Below are 16,968 nucleotides of genomic sequence, written 5' to 3' on the forward strand. Positions count from 1 at the left end.
TTGGGCCGGGGTTCCATGCTGGGTTTGTCCTCCCAGAAAGGGGTCCTCAGGAGGGCAGGCACAATGGCTACCTGCCCCGCGTCTGGCACCCACAGCCCCACACACATGAGCTGGCGCTGAGCGAGCTCCCAAAGGTGGAATCGGTGGATCCCTCCCACGGGGATGACCGGCTGTCGAGCAGAGCACTATGCACAGCGATGAAACCCAGAAGCAGCCCGAGCGCCCAGCAGGAGGGCTCTGGCTTCGCACGTTGACATGCAGACTAGTGGGACCTGGTGGGGTACCGTGCAGCCATTCAACACACCCCGGGGGCACAGGGACACGAACACAGACGCCGCAGCCCGCTGCTGGTGACGCATCGGGAAATGCCCGGAAGCCATTCTTTCTGGGTGGTATCCCGGCTTATGGGCGGCGTTCACCTTCCCGTGACTTATCTTCATTTTCTAATCTTTCATTGATCCTTTGTGTATGTAACATGGCAGCTCTGGGAAAGCTCGAAGTTGAAAGTTGAAGCGACTAAACCTGAGGACCCGACCGCTGGCAGATGCCGGCAGGTGGGAGCCACTGAGAGTCGGAGGGGCAGGTCGGAGGGGCAGGTCGGAGCTCACTGCGGGGGGACCTGGCCCAATACCATCCTGCCACCGGAGTCCAGGGTGCCTGGGCTCCTCCGGGAGAGAAGCCCTGACCTTGGAGGGGCGCTGCACCCCAAGGGCAGCAACGCTCTTCTGCATGCTCACCTGTGCCAGGTGCCAGGTGTGGGGCACCCCCATACAGCTCACAGCACTCTCGGCGGCAGTTACGGCCAGCAGATGGGGAAGCAGAGGGCTGAGGCTGCAGTGCAGACAGGCAGAGGGGAAGCCCAGCCTGCTGCCTCGCCCACCTTGGGCTGTCACACAGGTCACCTGGAGGCCCGGGGACACGTTCTGGCTGGAGCGATGAGCAGGGCGCCTAAAGATGGCGGGCTGGCAGGTCGGAGACTCTCCCAGGTGCATGGGAACCCTCCCACATCATCCGCCCTCACTGCCCGGCACAGGGAGAGACCCCAGGTTGTGGAACCAGCCCACCGTCTCTGGCCCGAACCCCCACCGTCTCACCCATGGGTGGCCACAGTGCTCCCAGGCGGGGCACAGAGAAGGGGCCCAGTGGGTGCTGGTTGCTCTTCCTCTCACAGTGGCAGAGGTAGACTCCCCTTTCTGAAGTCTGGTCACTGAGTGCTGATGAGAAGGGGCTCCCCGCTCCCCGGCTCCTTCGCCGGGCACTGGCGGCCATAGCAGGCGGGGCTCCTGTCCCCCTCTCTGGAGCCAGAGTCCCCCAGTCCTGCTCCAAGGACAGGCAACTGTCTGCACTCAGCCACTCCCTCTACCCTTTCTGTACCCCAACTCTGACAGCCAAGATCCATCCGGTGCTCCAAGGCCCAACTCCAACACCCCCCCCCTACAGAACCCTCCCTGCTTCCCACGTCTCTCCCAAGCCTGGCCTCAGAGTTCCCACCAGGCCCGGGCGGCTTGGATTCTGGGGTCACACAGAAGAGTCAAAACTCTCCCCAAAATAATGGTCACTAGGACTGTTTTTAAAAAGTCAATATATTTACCACAAAAAAGACACCAAGCAAGAATGAAGAAAAATAAATAAGTAATCCATCAACCTAACACGCCTAGAAAACCCCTTCGTATTCTGATGGATTCCCTTCCGCATCTTGTCTACGCCTGTACAGGTACACGCACCTGCAGGGACGCAGAACTGCATTTCCACCCCGTTGGCTACGTATCGTGCCACTGAACATGACCTACGGGTCGACTTTCCCCCTGCCACCACTTTAACCAATGCTGAACCGTAGTGTAACCTTTGGGCCACATTCGGGTACGTGCCCAGCGTGCAGTGGCAGGCGGGTGTCCCAGGGGGCTTTGAGCCACCTTTCCAGTACAGCTCCTTCTTGTGGGGGGGCTGAGGTGGACCACCCTCCTCGGGCAGCCATTTCTTACCCAGCCATTAGAAGGACGCAGTGCTTTAGTGTCAGAGGACTCGGGCCCGTATTTCTGTCTCAGGAAGCACAAAGAAAGGACTAAGAAAGGATTTCGGGGCCGACAAACCCAGCTCCCCAGGCCGGCAGTTCTGCTTTGCAATCCCAGAGGTGGTCATTGTAGCACCCAGGAGTGACGGCCGGCCAGGCTCTGGGTGCAGCATGCAGCGGGACCCCGGCCCCAGCCTCCGTCACGGCCACCAGGCACCCGGCTCCCTTACCTGTGACAGGAGGGCAAGTAACAGGCATCGCTGTGCCAGCCCCTCAGGTGGGGCTCCGAACCAGCCTGGCACAGGGGCCACGAGTGTGAACTCTCTAGGACAGTGGTCATTTCGTCACAAACGTTTGCCCGCAGACAATGATTTAAATTAGCGGCGGGCTGGTAACCATTGTTCGATGCCTCTCTCCTCCAGCTCTGCACAGAGGGGCCTGCGGGAGCTGGACTCGGGTGTCGAACACGACGTGCGCCCTTGTGTCTGGCACACAGTGTGTCAGCAGGGGCACCCGGACCCAGGGGTCCTGTCCCCTGCCTGTCATACCAGGGGTTCACGCCTGCAGGCCTGTCACTAGAGCTGCAGAGGGACCTGCCACCAGGGAGAGGGTCACAGGGACCACCAGCAAATCCCTGGCCCCGGCCCCTGACTCTCCCCAAGCCCCTACCTCTCCCCAGAGGGGCATCCCCTCGAGGCTCAAGGCCAAGGACAAAGGGCCCAAAGTCAATGAGTCAGATCGAGAGGAATACCGGCCAGGAGGAAGGAAGCCAAGAGTGGCTGCGTGAGCTCCGTGCCTGCGGTCTCGGGCACCGCTCCTTCCAGAAGGAAGAGGGGAAGTCAGAGCCAGCCAGGGCTCTGCCCGTGCCAGCATCTGCCCCACCCACCCCTCTAAACCCCTAGCCCGCGCTCTGCAACCACCAGACCCATCAGCCAAAAAGCCTCGGGGGTCCTTGCGTGCCCAGAGAACATAAACCTTGCAGTGGCGTTTATCATCCCTCCGCTGCTAAGGAATTAAAGCCACATAAACCATAGGTATTAATTAAAGCTACTGAGCATCTACGGTGCCCGGCGCTGTGTTAAGTATACCTAAGTGCAATTTATCAACACGCATCACGTCATTTGAACTTTACAACCCGGCGAAGCATTATCATCGTCCCCACTCTGCAGCCGACGAAGCGAAGGAGTACAACAACCCAAAGAACCGCCCCAGAGGCACTGGGCTGCAGCTGCCGGAGCAAGCTCTGACCCTGGAGGCCACACTGCAAACCTCGAGGGAGCCCACAGCGACCGAGCCCTCCGGTGTCTTATCATACAGAAGAGTTAGAACCACAACAGCGCGGGGAGGAGTCGGGGGAGGGGCCCTCACCCAGCCTGCTCGCGTGGGGCCCAGGAAAGAGGGCTCCTGGCTGTGAGGGGCCGGTCCACGGGTCTGGCGGGGTCTTTCATGATCTGGACCTTCACCCAGAGGGCTTTTCTAGAGTCTTCCACCCCAACCCCTCATTGAGCCATGGGGGAAACTGAGGCCAGAGTGGTGGCTGGACAGAGCTCCCATTCACAGAGCCAGGCTCTCAGAAGTCAGACAGGGACTCGGGAGAGGGCAGGGGGAGAGGAAGGGAGGGGAGCAGAGGGGCTCTGCCCCTAGTCACACAGGAAGTCTGCTGGCCGGGCCCAGCCCGGGGGCTCCCAACCAGACAGGCAGCCCAGCCCCCACCCATGGGGCAGGCCCCAGGGGCGGCTCCTCTCAGATTCCGCAACGACCCCCCCCAAAACAGGGAAGCTGAGCGGGGCAGCCTTCAGCGGCCTGACTTGGACGGCAGGTCCGGCCTCCCAGGCGCAGGCCGACCCTCTCAAGTCACCGAGGAAGGAACCGCTCTGCTCAGGGAGATGGCCAGCCGCTGGCCACAAAGGCGTGGAGAGATCCGAGGTGCTGGCTGCCCTCGGGCCGGTGAGAAAAAGGGCTCCTGTGTCCAGCCGCTGGCCTCCAGTCACCCCCACTCTCACCACCCTCCCTCAGAGCCGGGTCACCCCCCTTTTACAGACAGGGAGCTGAGGCCCAGAGAGGAGACACCCCTCGACCGACCAGTCTCACTGTGAGCTGTGAGCCTGGGGGCCTCGAGGCGGTCACCCCAAGGGGTTGGCCCCACCCTCACCCCTCCCCTGTTCCTGGAAGCACTCCATGTGGGAGTCGGGGTGGGAGGGGGAGTGTGGCTCTGACTTTCTAAAATCTTCCACAACACCTCGCTGTCCGAGGTCCGCTGTCCGCGGGAGGTGGTGGCGGGGGCCAGGCCGGGGCTGTCTCTCGGACACAGGCCGACCTGTGAGGCCGGCACAGGGCCGCTTCTCTCTCGCTCTCAGGGAGGGCCTGTTTGTTTGCTCAGTTCCCCAAATTACAACCTCCGCGGCCCCACCCGCCACTCACTCCAGCAGGGATCAGTCTCTGCTGCTGGGCCGTCCAGGAGGGCCCAGGGGACCCAGGAGCCGAACGGCTGTGTGCTGGGGCCAGGGCCCTGGGTTTCCACCCCCCCACCCCACAGCCCCTGAGACCCCGGGCACGCCCCCTTCTCTTTCCCAGCCTCCATTGACTCAATGACCACACGGGAGAAGGAATGAGTTGGAGGACTGCAAAGGGTCCTTCTGGGCTGGAGGGGAGGAGGGTCCGGGCCGGGAAAAGAAGGCAGCCGCTGCCCATCGGACAGGTTTGGACTCGGTGGCCCAGGCAAACCCCGCACGTCAGCTGAAGGTCCCAGAACCTCAGGCTCTGTTCCCCCTTTCTCCCTCCACCCCCTCCCAAACATCCCCCCAAAACAAACAAAACAAAAGCAAAACATGAGACACAAGTGCGATGGTCAGCTCCCTCCTGCCCTGGGAGTCCCACCGCCCCTGAAGGCCCGGGCAGAACTCGCACTGACACGGAGCGGCCACTCACAGAGCACCTTCCCGCGTGCCAGGAACAACCGCCTCCCGGAACCTTCACGCTGCCCCCCACTTTCAGAGGCAGGGGTCGCCTTCTGATTTTACTGACCGCTGAGGCTCCCAGGAGAGGGACAGGGGCCCCTCGGTGGCGGGAGCCAGCCGTCTCCCCGTCAAGGCCAGACCCGCTGCCTCTCAAGTTGAGCTGGCCAAGTGTTTGAAGCCGATGTGCACTTTGTAAAACCTGAAGATCCGCCGTCTTCTAAACACGAACCACGTCGTGCCCAGCGTGACGGAGTGCCCTGGCCGGGGCGAGTCCCATCAGCTTCATGGCCACCACCTAGACTAGGCCCTGAGGCGCCATCCCCATTGCCTGGCTCAGACCCGCAAGCCCGGCACGGGACCGCTCCTCCTTCCCCGGCAAGACAGCATCGCAAGCCCTGGCTGGCGTAGCTCAGTGGATTGAGCGCAGGCTGCGAACCAAAGTGTCACAGGTTCACTTCCCAGTCAGGGCACATGCCTGGGTTGCAGGCCATGATCCCCAGCAACCGCACATGGATCTCTCTCTCTCTCTCTCTCTCTTTCTCCCTCCCTTCCCTCTCTAAAAATAAATAAATAAAATCTTAAAAAAAAAAAAAGACGGCATCGCGCCGTAAGTATCTGCTGGGTGCCTGCACTTTGCCTTCCACGCGGCCAAGGTCCACAGGCGCCCAACAGGTCAGTGCTAGCGGGGCGCTAGGGACTGTCCTAGTGCCTATTGCACAGAAAGGCAAAGTGAGGCCAAGAGGAAGAAGGGCTGTCCAAAGGTCACCAGCCCCGGGATCCTTCACCTCCAGCCTGCACCCACAGGTGGCTCCTGGAAGGTAGGGTGCATTGGAGTTGAGCAGAGCACAAGGAGATGAGTAGTTTCCTGCCCAAGGGACTCCTCTTCTAGAAGATTCTGGCTTAACACACTTGGCCAGACCCAAGCAGCCCTGGTCTGCGTGGGGTGTGGGAAGAGGACGGGCAGCAGCTGCGGTTGGCTTGGCCACAGAGGCATGGGTGGGAGAGTGGGGTTCATACTCCTGAATGCCCCCCGGGGCCCCGCCCCTGCACGTGGACCCTGCACCTGGACCCTGCCCCGGTGCCCCGGCCCAAGCCCTGCACTTTGACCTCCCTGAGAGGAGGGGCTCCCCTGGCCGGTCCTGCCACGGACTGCACAACGGGAATAGCGAATGAAAGCAGGAGCCAAGGTGCTCATCAGCGCAGAGCTCCACCCACCTCGCACTGTTCCCGCACAACCGCACAACCGCACAACAACCGAGCAGGCCTGGGGCCTGTCAGGTAGCGGTGTACTTGGGACAAGATCTCAAACGAGGTCCTCGGAATGCAGGCCCAGCCCTCTCCCACTCCACACGGAAGGGGAGAAGGTTCTCATCCTCAGCGCTGCCTGGGAAGGGGAGGAGCCTCCCGTCCTAGGGGGAATGGGAGCGGACGTGGGCCACCAGCTGCCTAGAGAACAACCTATGGCCCCATGAACCCCACAGGGCCGAGAAGAGCAGACCCCAGGTCTCCCCGGCTTGACAGTTCACCATTGCTGAGGCCTGGCTGTTCCATCCCCCTGCCATACACTGCCCCCATCCACGCGGGCCCTGGCCCTGTCTCCCCCCTGGGCCCGGCTCCCGTCTTCCCTCACCACCAGCCTGTGCCACTTCTGAGGCCTCCCTGTGACCATCAGGAAAAAGTGTCCCCCTCTTTCAGGCCAGTCCCAGTGGCTCCCTCTCCCTCTTGCATTGGGCCGGATCACCCCCTCGCACTCCCGCAGGAGGTCTGCCTCTCTGGGAGGCAGCGTGTGCCCAGTGCCTGGCACACACAGGGGCGCAGCAGCTATTAACTGAGTGAATGAATAAGAAGCACAACCTGCCCTGGCTGGCGTAGTTCAGTGGATTGAGCGCAGGCTGCGAACCAAAGCGTCGCAGGTTCGATTCCCAGTCAGGGCATATGCCTGGGTTATAGGCCATGACCTCCAGCAACTGCACATTGATGTTTCTCTCTCTCTTTCTTTCTCCCTTCCCTCTCTAAAAATAAATAAATAAAATATTAAAAAAAAAATAAGAAGCACAACCTGGTGTGTCTGGGGCCAGAGCTCATCACTCCTCTTTGGGATTTCGCAGGCATGCAGGTGGGACCCTCCACCTCAACATCCCCCAGCCAAACCCCCCAGCCCTGCCTCTGGAGGGCAGCCCGCATCCCTGAGGAAGGGCTGTCAGAGGCAGAGGGCGCTGTGGTCGGTGCTGGTCTTCAGGCCACAGATGCGGGGAAAAGGCACAGAGAGGTCCAGCTGCCGGCCCAGCAAACGGTCAACGGGACCAGGCTCGAGACCCGACATCTAGTTCTGGACGCGTGGCCCGGCAAGGAGGTGGGGGCGTGCGTCCATCCGTCTGCCACCCGTCTACTCTGTGTGCCCGCCCCGTGCCGGGCGCAGTGTGGCCCGTGACCATGGCCCCTGTGGCATCGTCCTCCAGGTACCTGCTGGCGGTCGCAGGTGTCCAGAGCCACAGGCTGGTGCTCCACGGCAAGCTGGGGCTTATCAACTCCCAGGGCACACGGGTGGGGGGGCGGGGGGGGGATGCTGAGGTCCCAGGACAGATGTGGCACGTCTTCCTCGATGCCATGCCAGTCAGGACAGCTGCCCCTGCCTGTTCTCACCCCTCACCGGTCCTGCACTACCTGCCCCGTCCAGGGGCTGGCACTCTTGATCCTCACTGTCACCCTCTTTTACAGGGGACACTAGAGACGGTGAGACCCACTTGTCCCAAAACACCAGTCCATGCTGCGGCAGAGCTGGGTCTCGAACTCAAGCAATGTGAACCTTGACCCGACCCTCTCTGCTCCTGGCTTATTCTAGCTTACCATCCACAGCTCACCAGACAGTGGGCCAGGGCAGGGTACCTCCAGCCCTGGGAAGTTCCCGGGGGGTGGAACCAGGTGCCTAGGAGAGGTCGGCACTTCCTGATCTTCCAGTTTTAAGATCTGTGAGATCAGGAGATTGCAGGCTCCCTGACTCAGGGCCTAAGATTCTAGCAGGAGGGGGCTGGGCTCTGCCCCTCCCTCGAGGCCGTGGCTGTGGCCGAGGCATCTGACTTCATCATTCCTTCCTTAGACCTGCCCCCCACCCGCTACAGAAAACCCTTCCTCCCCAGGCGGGGCGGTGGAGGGCAGCGCGGTGGGGGAAGGGAAAAGCAGCTCAGGAATGCGTGCAACCCGCAGGATGCTGCTGCTGGAGACCCAGGGCAAAGTGAGTCATGAGCTTCGCCTGCGGAGGAGGAGGAGGAGGGGGCGACGTGAGGGAGAACAGGGCTGGCCAATGAGGGACGTGGCTCTCCGAGTGAGTAATGGCGGGAGGGAGAGATTTGTGCAACCTACGGGAGCCTCTGACACACACCGCTCTGTTCCCACTCAGCTCCTCCCTGTCCCCAGGGCCCCTCCCCCACCACCTGCTCCCTTTGGGGGGGGCAGGGGGAGGGGCTTTCCCTTGTAGCACACCTGCCTGATCCGGGCACCAGGAAATAATGTCCAGTCACAATGGAGCGTGGTTTTAACAGCCAAGGCCTCAGACTCCCAGGTCTGGGCCTGGGCCTGGCGCTGACCTGCTCCGCCTCCACCTGTCGAACATTGAGGAGGGAGGGGTGCAGAGGGCGAGGATTCAATGAGGTCTGCAGGCAAAGGAAGGCCTGGCACAGAGGAAGCGCTCGGTGAAAGGATGGCTAACCTTACAGCTACTGTTCAGATCCTGACATGCCCCCCCCGCCCCCACTCCATCCACCATCATCCTCAGGCAGGAGACGTACCAGTGGGGTCCCTGAGGAAGCAGCCAGAGGAAGTGGCCACCCCCCCCCACCACCACCAAGGCCAATGTCATCAGTTCACATCCCCAGCTCACGGGCAGCCCCTCTGAGCCCACTCCCCTCTGGAAAGATGCTCAGAGGGGTCAGGGGCTCCTTCAGAATGCCCAGAGCGGTGTCCGCTGCCAGGGAGAGGAGGGCCAGGGGATGAGTCTGTCCTCGGCAGGAAGCTGAGCAGAGCAGAAAAGGAAGCCAGCGCTGTGACTCAGTTTGCTCGTGAAAGCCAAGCGCCTGGTCACAGAGAAGCGGAGCGATGCCCAGCACCAGGGGAAAGGCTAAGAATCTGGCCTTTCTGCCCGGGCGGCTGCGGGAGGACGGGGTGGGCACGGCAGAAGACGAAACCTTCGGGAGGTTCCAGGGACCTATAAATTGTTTAGAGGGAAATGCAAGGCACAGAGTGAGCTGTGGTCTCAGCGATGGATAAGAATAAACACAGAAGGGGAAGACCACTGAACGATCAAGTGGTTTTTATTGCAGGATGGCAGTGGTTCCCATTCTTTTCTCAGCTTCACTCCTCGAAGGCAGGGAGGGAGGGCCGTGGCCCAGTTTGGGTTGAGAAAGGTCTCTTTGGCAGTGTGTATGGGAAGAAGGGAGAGGTGAGGTGGGAAGGGTGTCGGGGAGGGGTGTGGTGGGGCAGAAGGCAGCCCGAGCAGGCTAGCCGGAGGCCTCGGCAGTGAAAAAGGACAGACTGGAGGCTGGACAGAGGGGGAGGGCAGGGGCAACACCAACAAAAGCGCGTTATGTAAGAGACACAGGAGCGGGGCAGAATCCCCAGACACTTCACCCCAGGGACTGACCCAGACCTTGGCTAAGGGCAGCAGCCCATGCGGAGCTGGGCCCTGCTTCCGGCCAGCCTGGTCTCTCTGCAAAGCCCAGGCGGCGACACCTCCATTCTTTCACTCCTGGGACCTACAGCCATTTCCCAAATGTGGAGACGTGGGTTTTTTTAAAATCGATTTGGTAAAAGGCGTTCATTGTTTTGCTCAGTAAACAAGTAAGATACCCATACTGGGTATGCACCGAAAGGAAGGGGTGTCGAATGTTTACAGCCTCGCCCTGGCTGGTGTGACCCAGTGGGTGGGGCATCATCCCACAAACCGAAAGGTCGCCGGTTCGATTCCTGGTCAGGGCACATGCCTGGGTTTCGAGCCAGGTCCCTGGTTGGGGGCGTGAGAGAGGCGACCGCACATGGATGTTTCTCTCCCTCTCTTTCTCCCTTCCTCCCCTCTCTCTAAAAATAAATCAAATCTTTAAAAAATGTTTACAGTCTGTTCAGAGGCTACGTATCAGTACGTCAAAACAGAACCCAGGAGTTCCATCTCGAGGCCCCTGTGATGCTGGCACCAGGCACGGGGTATGGGCACAGAGGTTCGGGCAGTGCAGCGATCACGGGGGGACACTGGGTCAGTAAACCAAGCCCCGCGCAGAGAGAGACCCACCAACGGCAGAACGAGGCAGACGCGTAGGTCCTGACACAGAGAGATGTCCGAGAAAGCCAGACCTCGGAAACACTATCACCGACCTCTTTTTAGAAGCAGAGCTACCTGCCTTTGAGCACAGAGCCGTGTGTTTGGAAACAGCGACACGCCAGACTTGAGTGACTTCTTCTGGAAGTGGAATTAAAGGGAGGGAAGCGGGAGGGAGCTTTCGGTTTTCTACCCGACGCTCCCACGTTGTGTGCGCAGTGCCTCTGCGCCCAGACAGCATTTCCCAGGGGCGGCCGGGACGGGGAGCAGGGGGGCAGGAATGGGCGTGATGGCTGGCAGCTGACGGGTTTCTTGCGGGGGTGATGAGGATGGTTTAAAATTGATTGTGGTGACGGTGGTACAACTCGGTGAATATACAAAAAAAAACAACAACAACACTGACTTGTACACTTTCAGTGAGTGAATTGTGGGGCACGTGAATTATGTTCCAATAAAGCTGCTACTTTGAAAAAGAATGAGCAGAGGGGAACGGTGAGCCTGGCGGGAGGGAGAAACAGGTACAGACAGACGTCCTCACCAGCCCTCTCAGGTAGGAACTGAGGGCAGCATGTGTGGGAAGGCGGGGGGGAGCATTCCTCAGCCCCCACAATGTCGACCTGGTCAAAAGAATTTCTGGAGCAACAGCGGAACCCTTCAAAGCCGTCCTAGAGGCAGCCGGGCCCCTCCAGGCGGTGTCAGGGTGTCTGCCAAAGGCACAGCACCCAGCCCCGACTTGCACCTCTTGAGCAACAGTGAGCTCACCCCCTCACCTGCTGCATCTCGGCTTCGGTGGCTCAGACCATGCGTAAAGAATCTCTCATAGAGCTCCGAGCGGGCCACCCACCCACGCTCCTCCATTCTCTTCTCCTAGTCCTATCCTCGGGGCCCAACCCCGCCTCTCCACATCCTAGTTCCTCGTCTCCCCCGCCCTCCCACTCCAGATAACCCACAGCCGTCCCACGCGTGTGCCCACAAGGAAGGAACCCAGTCATGAGGTTTCCTGAAAACCCACTGGATTCCTGAATCCAGGGACCCTGACCCCAGGGACGACTGCACGACCCTCGGAGAAACGGGACCTGAACCACAGCAACACTGCCCTCTTCCAACTCCAGACACCGGCCGCTCTCCTCGCCCACCAGAGAACCGGTAATAGACAGTACGAGACGATCTCTGGGACAGCAATTGTTCGCGGAGCACTTACTGTGCCCCGAGCACTGGCCTGCGCTTCTTACCTTTCTTATCTTATTAAAGCCTTGCAACAGCACCTCGTAGGAAGGGACTATTGTTCCCATTTTACAGATGAGAAAATTGAGATTAAGACGCTGGCCCAAGGTCCCGCCAGCTAACACACTGGGGAGTCCAGGAGAGGCCCCTGAGCAGGCTCAAGTCTGCAGGAGATTTGTGGGAAAAATCTGGGATCCTCCGGCCCTCAGGGCTGGAAGTGACATCAGTCACCAGGTAGCATACCTCTTCGATTCTCAGCCAGGGACACTGAGACACGAAGGGACACGAAGGGAGCGAGCGGCTGCCCGAGGGGACGCAGGCCTCCCAGCTCCCAGGCCGGGGCTCTCGCCTCCAAGCAAACTCCTGCAGGAAAGCAGGAGGAAATCGTCCTGCCATCAGGCCCTTTGGGGCCCTGGTGTGAGGACAAGCCCCTGCGTGCCAGAGGCTTTGAAATCCCAGGATGAAAGGCGCCCTGACAGCAAAACAGCAAAACAGCACCGTGCGCAGGAGTGCGCCTGACCCCTGCCAGGACTTGCCGGCTGCTGTTCACCTGCTCGCCTGCCCAGGGGTGGGCTCGCCGAGCCGCAGAACCCTAACAGGCCTCAGAGCTCAGAGCTCGGTGGGAAGGGGCGTTCTTGACCCTGACGTGTCTACAGGGGCAGAGCCCCAGGTTCCTGGGGCGAAGAACTGGCCCCAGGAAGGAAGGGTGCTGGAATTTTGATTGTCTGGCTGGAACGTGCCCTCTGCTCCTTGGGTGGGGTGAGGAGGGTGCAGGATCACTGGAGGGGGCAAAGGCATGCCCTCATTCCCCTCCAGCAGGGATTTCTAAGGCCGTTCGCTTCCTTGGGAGGGGGTAGGAGGCTGGCTGACTTCCTCCCCTTCCAACCTGCCACCCCCCACACTTCAGGAGCTCCTTCAGGTGAGCCTGGGACGGGAATCTGAGGCATGTGAAGGGGGTTATTAATAGCACTGAAGTGTTGAGAAGAGGGAGGCCAGCAGAGTGTGGGTGAGCACAGCCCTCTTCCGCCCAGCCCGGTCTCCACAAAACAAACCCAACCCTGTCCAGAAGAGGACACTTCACCTTTTGTGGTCTCAGCCTCCTCCCCCGTAAATGGCGGGGGTGGGGGTTGGGGGGGGGGACACTGGGGGCAGTTGCTGGCAGTTCTCGGCCCAGGAGGTGGGAGGAGCGGGGGAGAGCCCAACTGGGTGTGGGGAAAGGAAAAACCCCACCGAAGAAAGTGAAGCGCACCCCACCCGAGCCGGCTGAGGGGCCCCCGCAGGAGGCGGTGAATGGATGGACTGTTACAGAGCCCCAGGAGGCTGCCGCCGACAGGGAGGGGACAGGAAGACTCCGCCCTTGCCTTCCTCCTCCCAGAGTCCTTGTCCTACAAGCAAGAGTTCCAGGACTTAACCCCCTGCTGATCCGGGGCTCGAGAGGGTCTGACTCATTTCAACATCACCCTCATCCCCGGGGCTGGGGCCGGGCCCAGCCCCAGCCACTGGTACAGAGAAAGCGCTTAGACCAGGGGCCCATAACTACAGTTTCTGGAGAAGTCTTTCCCAGCACCTTCTGTGTGGCCCAGAAAGAGTAGGGCATGGAGTTAAGGGTCACCTGGTCCCTGTTCTCAAGGGGCACTAGCAGGGAGAACCCAGCTGTTGCAACTCCCTACAGGACAGCAGGGCACATCAAGACAAGTGTGAGCAGACACAGTGCTCCAGGCACACGGGACAGGGAGGGGCAAACACAGGCCAGAGAAATAGTCTCCTCTTTCCAGGGGCTGCCCCCATGCCCCGCGGGGACCAGCAGCCTGTGCACCGGTGCCTCCTCTATGCCCGGCCCTGTGCTATAAGCAAGCTACGTCAATTAGCTCACTTAAGTTTCCCCATAACTCCTAAATAAGGAAGAAATCATTCACCTCATTTCAAAGAGGAGAAAGCAGAGCTGCCAGGACACTAAGAGACTTGTCCAAGATCCCACGGCTGGAAAACAGACCTGGGGTTCCACCTGCACAGCCTCGCCCAGGACGCAGAGGTGAGCCGCGGAACTGAGTGTGTCCCAGGCAGCCTGAGATTCTCACCCTCTCTACCTTCTCTGCGGCCAGGGAGGAGGCATCCAGGAGTCTGCTGCAGTCGCCAGGTTTCCTTAGGGAGCCGCGGCGGCACCCTGCTAAGCCTGAGCCGAAGAGCAGGGGTTCTGACCCACCCCTCCTGTGCACCCCGTGTTTCCCTAGCCCCACTCCCCAGGCTCAGTCCCAGGCATTGATGGGCTCGTCCCTGGAAGCCTCAGCCACGTGTCCTGGGGCTGCTGGGCCCGGGGCCCAGGGCAAGGAAGCTGGGGACTGATACAGTTAGGGAAGGTCAGGACACGCTGGCCGAGCGGGCCTGGAATGCTTCCGGGAGAGGATACTCGTGGTGGTGAGGAGGCTGCGACCCCTCCCACAGCTCGATGGGGTAAGTGTGTTGGGGGCTAGGATGGGACCGGCTCCAAGGGGGTTCTATTAGAGAAAGGAGTGGGTTCAAGTCCCCTCGAGAAGGGGAAGGGTGAGCTCAGAATAGGTTGGGAAGGGGCGCCTAGACCTGGAGGATCCGAGCACGGACGACCGACTCGGTCCCCAGCTATTCCCGCCCTACCCTGCGGCTGACTCTCCGAGACCCCAGTCCCAGCGCTAACGGCGGGCCGGGGTGGAGGCGTGGTCCAGGGGATCCAGATGGGACCCCGGAGCGCGCTGAGCGGCGAGAGACTCACCTGAGATGTGCTGGCGCCGGGCGTCGTCCAGGTGTGTGGACACCACGTCCCCCATCGTGAATTAGAGCCGCGGCCCGATCCGGCCGCCACCCGCCGCTGCCCGGGCTGCTCAAGCTGACGCCGCAGGCGCCATGGAGCCCGGCCCGCCCTGCTGCCGCCGCTCCCGTCACCCTCGCCGCGGCCTCCACTCTGATCGTGCTCCTGCTCCCGCGGCGGCGTCTGGCTGGCAGCCTCAGCTCCAGCCCGGCCTCACCCCGCCCCGCCCCGCCCCGCCAGGCCCCGCCCCCGGGACCGAGCCCCGCCCCCTCTGTGGCCTCGGGCGGGCGGGGCTGGGGGCAGGGGACGCCGGGACTGCTGCGAGACCGAGACAAAGAGCAGATTGGAGAAAGGGAGACCAGGGAGAGGCGCAGGAAGGAGCCCCGTACTGCACCGAGCCGAAGAAAGAGATGGTGCTGGCTGGGCATCTGAAAGAACGGGAGGTGCCCTGGGTGTCACTGCCTCCCTTCCCTGCGCGTGGGGAGAACCACACCGAAGGGGACGTGGGGGACTGGTAGGGGACACCAGGCCGAAGTGCGTGAACTCGGCGTTCGCGCCCCACTCCTCCCGCCCCCTCTGCCCTGCACCACGCCCTCCGGCCCCCAGCCCCGCCCGGCGCCGCCGGTTCTCAGGAAGTCCCCTAGCCTTCATTCGACCTGCTTCAGAAGGTGTGCCCTTCTGTCTTGCACAATAATGCGGAGAAGGGAGGGAGCATGGAGGACTTGGCCTCAAAGGCATTCCGGGTCCCAATGCCTGGAGCACATTCCTCAGGCGCAGCATGCGGGTATATTCCCTCGGGAGGTGGCTCGTAGGTCAGGCCAAGTGAGGAATGGGAAAAACAATAGCTATTTACAGTTTCCATAAGACAGATTCGAAACCCACGGACCGGACCGGCATGGACGTAGGGCGCCCGGGGCCTGTGGGGCTGGAATTGGGTGGATCCTGGGCACCGGAGGAATGTGTTTCAGCCCTGCTCTCAGGACCTCCCAAAGTAGGGTAGATGGCTTAACGCCCATCGTTCCCGGGCCGTGGACTGCGGTGGCAGAGGCCTTTCTTGGCCGCTGATACTCAGACCCCCTGTACAGCACCCCAGAGGTCATCCAGTGTCTGCTCCTGACCCCAGTGACGGAGCGCTCACCGCTTCGGCCCTTATCCCACCCTGTAATTAGACAGCTCCTGTTGTGAGTGTAGACCCAGGCGGAAAATCATGGTGATCGGAGTTAACATTACTGAATGTGGGCGCCGCCGTCCTGTCAGCTCCACAGGAGGTAGGTTTGAGGTTGATTCATGGGAAGGGGCCACTCAGTCACGCTTACCCATCCTTCAGCAAACAGGTGACGAACACCCGCTTTCTCGGCCCTCTGCTAGATGCGGGAGGTGAAGTGAGAGGAAGCCCGAGCGGGCCCCCCCCCCCCGCTCTGTGGCCCAGGACAAGGGGCGTTATTCTGAACCGCCGTTTCCCTCCTCATCCAGTGAGAATAATGACGGGATTATTGTGAGGGTTAAAGGAGAGAGCACAGTGCCTGGCCCAGGACGAGTCATCTCAGTAAACAGGACCCGCCGTGTGTCACTGTCCCTGCCCTCAAGGACATATAGAGACTCGAGGAAGGAGTAGAACATTCTGTTTTGAGGAAAATCCCGGAGGGAGTAGTACCAGAACGACAAGTCGAACAGCCAGACTTTCGAGGGCAGATATGGCACCCCAGGGAGCGGGGATGGTGCGGGAGAGGCCCCGTCTTTGGAGGGGAGATTTATTCATGCAGCAGGGTCAGCAGGTGGAGTTGAAGGGAAGCTGGCGGGGATTACTAATTTCCTTGTACAGGAACTGAGGCCCAGAGAGGGAAAGCGACTTGCCAAAGTCACACAGCAAGGCAGAGGCAGAACCCACCCAGAGGCCACTCCTCCTGACAGCCAGTGTCTGCTTCTCCGTGAACAACCCGCAGCAAGTGATCCTACCAGCCCCACTGTGTGTTTCCCACGGCCCAAACTATAGGGGCTGGAAGGGCCCACTCTGCCCTGGAAGGGGATAGCTGGAAGAGCTGGCGTCGGGGCACCCCAGGGTGTCTCCTCAGCCAGGCCGGAGGCCTGGGCCTTCAGGGGTAGAGGTGGGGCCACAGGCAGCCTTTTGCCAGACCTCGAGGTGTGCCCGGGCCCGTGAGCCTTGAGCACGCCAGGCGCTTGGCCCAGGAGCCCTCCATCTTGACTTCGGAAACTTTCTGCCACATGTCACCGCTCTGGGCATCCATGGCCTCCTGTGTGGGAGGTAAATGAGATCATGGAAGTGGAATGGCATTCGAAGCTATACACGCATGTAAGTAGCGCCCTGCAGACCTCGGGGCCACGCCCTTCCAACGCATTCATTACACACACACACACACACACACACACAGTGTTATCTAGGAATGGGGTGGAGGGGAAGTGACCACAAAAAAAATCAGAAGGGAACTTTTAGGGGAAACAGAAGTAGCCTATGCCTTGACTGGGGTAACGGTTACACAGGAGTTAAAACTCAAACTATACAAATTAACAGATGCATTTTACTCTATTTAAATAATGCTTCAATAAAGTCGATTCAAAAATAAAATATACAGAGCACCTATGTGTGTCGAGCAATACATTGTAGGTGATGGCAGCAATACATCAGTATGCAAGATAATCAGGGTCTTTGCTGTTGCAGAGGTTACGTTCT

General features: G+C 60.6%; 1 protein-coding gene across 2 annotated transcripts in view; it reads right to left on the reverse strand.

Annotated features, from left to right (window-relative positions):
- Positions 1-14,461, reverse strand: part of NIBAN2 (niban apoptosis regulator 2) — a 50,843-nt gene extending 36,382 nt beyond the window's left edge. For both annotated transcript variants that reach the window (XR_004902357.1, XM_028520435.2), the window contains exon 1: positions 14,244-14,461. Coding sequence is in view for 1 of the 2 variants with exons in the window: in XM_028520435.2 (XP_028376236.1) it covers positions 14,244-14,298 (55 nt within the window). In the remaining variant the exon portion in view is untranslated. The remainder of the gene's footprint in view (positions 1-14,243) is intronic.
- Between the last annotated feature and the right edge of the window lie 2,507 nt (positions 14,462-16,968).

Source organism: Phyllostomus discolor, chromosome 3, assembly GCF_004126475.2.
Source record: "Phyllostomus discolor isolate MPI-MPIP mPhyDis1 chromosome 3, mPhyDis1.pri.v3, whole genome shotgun sequence".
In the NCBI taxonomy this organism is placed as follows: Eukaryota; Metazoa; Chordata; class Mammalia; order Chiroptera; family Phyllostomidae; genus Phyllostomus; species Phyllostomus discolor.